Raw genomic sequence first — 4,238 nt, forward strand, 5'->3', positions numbered from 1 at the left:
CTTCCTGCCCACCCACTGGCTCCTAGCTGCATGGCCAGACCATGGGTCTCAGCAGGAGCTGGCCCAGCCCTGAGGACTGGGATGATCCTTGTGGTCCTCCACTGCCTCCCCCTGCCCTGCTTCTTAACTGAATTTCCCATGCTGGCGCAGCCACGAACAGCTCTACAGTCCCAGGCCTGAAGTCTGTGGGTGGAGGGGCGTGGGGCTGGGCAGGCCTTTCTGTTGCAGGAGCCTGCTGGAGCTTTGCCTGGGTCCTACTGTCCCTGGCACCTGTCATCTTTGACAGGACCCAGGGGAAGATAAATATTAATTATCTAAATTTTTTAGGGTCCCCTCAGGCCAGATAGAATGGCCTGGTAGGCTGGATGGGATGTATTTTGCCCACCCCTGGCCTAGATTAGTGAAAGAGAAGAGAGAGAGGTTTGTGTCTGTACATTATGGTTGTGCGAAGCTTCACTCCCTGATTCAGTTTGGTGGAGATTTGGCCTGATTTGGTGGCTGAATCTCTGAATCTGAACTGAATCAGAAGACCTTTTAATCTCTCTGAATCGAATGGGAACCCTCTGAATTGATTTGGAGAGATTTGGAAAGATTCAGCCATTCGGACACAGACACACAGGTTTAAATGTTTTTTCTATGTACTTCAAGGTAGCAGGTGACTCGTGAATGCTGCAGTGCTGGGGCAGATGCAGCATTCCACAGGAGTGTGGTGGGCTCCTCAGGGTGCTTGGCAGCAGACCCATAAGTGGACCAGAAGAACTGGTCTGATGGGGAGCGTGCTGGAGAGCCCCACCCCTCACCCTTCCAGCTGGGTGATTGGGTTGGGGGTGGGGTGGGTTGGGGGCACCTGGGGTCCCCCTGTGGCTGATCGCTGAGCCAGCGGGGTGGGGGGGTGGCACTGAGCTCCTGTGGGATGCTCCATCCTCCCCACCATTGCAGCATTCACAAGCTGTGCCTGGTACCTCCTAGGTATGTAGAAAAATCATTTAAAGCTGTGTCTATGGCTGAATCACTAATTTTCTGAATCAGCATCGTATCTTCAGATTCGGATTCAGTTGAATGGAATTGAGACAGTGATCTGAATCAACAAATCCAATCACTGTTCCCGATTTGGGCCGAATCTGAATCAACTATGGCCCGTTCCGCATACCCCTACTGTACATGTAGCATTCTCAGGTTGAAATTTGCTATGTTGTTCCTGCTGTGGCTTGTTCTTGTCCCTGATTTTGATAACCAATTCAAATGCAGTCACAGTTTGCACTGCTGCAGTGCCTTCTTCTGAGTTAGTTATGGAGGTTCTCTTGTAGTGTCATTCCCCATAGGAATGTACTTAGAGTTAGCCTTCAGCATATAAAGTGGGTAGATCTAAACCTGATGATGTTTAACACTGTGAACTATAAAGTACTCCATCTGTGGAGAAATGATCCACAGCCTACTTATAGGGTTGGTGGTGCTACACTTGCCAGCACCACAGCCTAGGGGTCATGACTGAGCACAAAATGAACATGAGCCACCAGTGCAATTCTGTAGCCAGCGAAACGAACAGCGCTCTGGCATGCAGCAACTGATGCATTACAAGCAAGATGAAGGATGTCATCCTACCGCTCTACTAAGCCTTGGTGAGGCTGCAGCTGGAGTTCTGCATCCAGTTCTGGGCACCACGCTTCAAGAGAGATGTAGAGAAGCTGGTAAAAGTCCAAAGGAGGGCCACACTAATGTTTAGAGGTCTGGAAAGCAGACCATACGAGGAGAGGCTGAAGGACATGGGACTGTTCAGCCTGGAAAAGAGAAGGCTCAGGAGGGACTTGGTGGTAGCCTTTAAGTATATAAGGAATCAACTTCAGGGGCTAGGAGAACATCTGTTCACCAAGGCATCCCAGGGGAAGGCCAGGAATAATGGTCATAAACTTGATACAAGATCGCTTCAGATTAGACATAAGGAAAAACTGCTTTATGGTTCCTGTGTCCAGAGTCTGGAACATACTCCCCCTAGAGGTGGTACAGTCACCTTCACTGGAGATCTTTACAAGACAACTACACGCATACCCTGCTGGGGTCATCTGACCCCAGCAGTCTTTCCTGCCTTAGAGTGAGGGGGCTGGACCTGATGATCTTGTGAGGTCCCTTCCAGCCCCTAATTTCTATGAATCATTGGGGCCCAGAGAGGGAAGGTCATCGCCAGAATTTAAAATTGACATAAATTAATTGTTGCTTCAAGTTGGTTTCTGCCCTGGTGGTGCTTTATTGGCGTTCTTTTTCCTTCTAGAGCTAGATTGGCTGGGAGTTTTTTCACTCCCCATCATCTTGTGTGGTTTTAGATCACAGACATATTGGTCCTGGGAAGCAGAAGCCTGATGGTGGTTTGTGCATTCTCAGTGGGGTGTAGAGATTGCATAGTGTCCAAGTATCAGATTTCTTCAGTGTGTACTTTGCTATATATATAGTAAGACTTTAGCATGACAGCTGTTGGATGCTAGAGGCTGGTTTTGACTAGGCTCTTTTTTTTTTTTTTTTCTACAGGTTGATCTATACGTTTGCTTGTTTTGTGGCCGAGGAAACAATGAGGACAGACTGCTACTCTGTGATGGTTGTGATGACAGCTACCACACATTTTGCCTGATTCCCCCTTTGCCTGATGTGCCCAAAGGTGATTGGAGGTGCCCAAAGTGTGTTGCTGAGGTACAGTCCCAGACCTACTCATATTTGCCTCATCCTTGAACGATATTGAAGAGAACAGTATACCATGATATTTCAGCTTTCTTGCTCTTGCCATTGCAGGAAAATGTTTAGCTTTGTGTATATCTGGAGATATTACCACAGTGTGAACTGAATTTGCTGGGTGCCCTCAGCAGTCTTTTTTTTCCCTAATAAAACAAAGCTGCTGTTTCGTACAAGTGTGTCTGCTCCAGAGCGTGGTGCATTCACATGCATGATATCTAAAACTTTGTGGACACATGACCTTTATGAAACCCTGGCATTGACCTTCAGCTATTATAATAAGAAAAAGGCAGACCTGCCAAGTGCCTGGATGGAGATGAATGGGGAAAAGAACAGGGGTGATGCCATAACATGAGTATAATAGACCACTAAATCAGAAAGAGCTGGTGACAAGGCATTACCCCAGCAACCAACAGAAGAGCATCCAAAAGACAGGATCTGGTCACAACAGGGCCTTTTAACTACATGAATATTCACTGAAAAAGTAATCTGTCCAGAAAGTTCTTGAACTTCTATGTTTGAGTGGTAAAGGAAGTAATTTAGAGGGGACTGTATTTTAGAGTTGATTTTGACTAACAGGAAGGAATACCATATTGGCTTGATTTTAAGACTGTTTCCCCCTATTTAACATGGGGGAGGGAGCAGGGGGATAATCCCTCATCTTAGAATTGTATGTGAATGGGGGGTATGCAGCTGCTGTGGCTTTGGCTTCAGCCCCTACCTGGGGTTGGGGCAGTAGCCACAGCTGCTGCCTTCTCCTGCTCCCACACCTTACCATCTCATCCCGACCCAGCAGCCTTGTTCCCCTGACTGCCCCTCCCCGTACAGCTACACTTGCTTCACACTGGCAAACTTCATGCATGCTGCAGCCTGGAACACTGAGCACAGCCCCATCCCATTCCGTAGTAGCAACATGTAGCCTACACAGCTGCTATGGGGTTTGGCTGGGCTGGGGCCACACTTAGTGCTCCAGGCTAGAACAGGGAGCCTGTTGGTGTGCTGTGAAGATAAGGGGAGGAGGGAAGCAGGGAGCAGAGGCTAGCAGGGAAGGAGGGAGGGAGCAGAGAGGGTATAGGGAGGGGTCAAGCAGAGAGGCTAGGAGGAAGGGGGAGCACAGGTTGGGGGGAAGAAGCAAGAGGAGCAGGCACAAGCAAGAGGCAAGCTGTTTGATCCCTCTGCTGCCTGCTCCTCTGCAGCAGTGTGGAGGGAGAGGATTTAAAAGCAACCCTCCAATAATTGGATTCTATACATGGAAAATATAATTTTTCTATGTATAGAATCTCATTATTGGAGGGTCATCTTAAATTCAGAGTTATCTTTCAAGTAAATATGAGAGGTTGAGGGTCTGTAGATGGAAGGGAGCTTGGGTAAAAGTGATTGCGAAATAACATAATTCCTGATTTTTGAAAGAAGATGTTGAGAGCAGCAGAATAACAGCAGTGAACTTCACGAAGCCAGACTTTAATAGGCAGGGTCTCGGGGGAAGGAATTCCCAGAGGAGAAGGAATTCAGGAGAGCAG

At 48.0% G+C, this 4,238-nt stretch overlaps 1 protein-coding gene across 3 annotated transcripts in view; it reads left to right on the forward strand.

Moving 5' to 3' along the window:
* The window catches only part of KDM5A (lysine demethylase 5A), an 83,785-nt gene that overhangs the window by 27,959 nt on the left and 51,588 nt on the right, over positions 1–4,238 (forward strand). For all 3 annotated transcript variants that reach the window (XM_019544584.1, XM_019544583.1, XM_019544586.1), the window contains one exon: positions 2,521–2,679. In XM_019544584.1, the coding sequence (XP_019400129.1) occupies positions 2,521–2,679 (159 nt within the window). The remainder of the gene's footprint in view (positions 1–2,520; positions 2,680–4,238) is intronic.

The sequence above is a fragment of the Crocodylus porosus genome, unplaced genomic scaffold (genome assembly GCF_001723895.1).
Source record: "Crocodylus porosus isolate Cpor-Errol unplaced genomic scaffold, CroPor_comp1, whole genome shotgun sequence".
Classification (NCBI taxonomy): Eukaryota; Metazoa; Chordata; order Crocodylia; family Crocodylidae; genus Crocodylus; species Crocodylus porosus.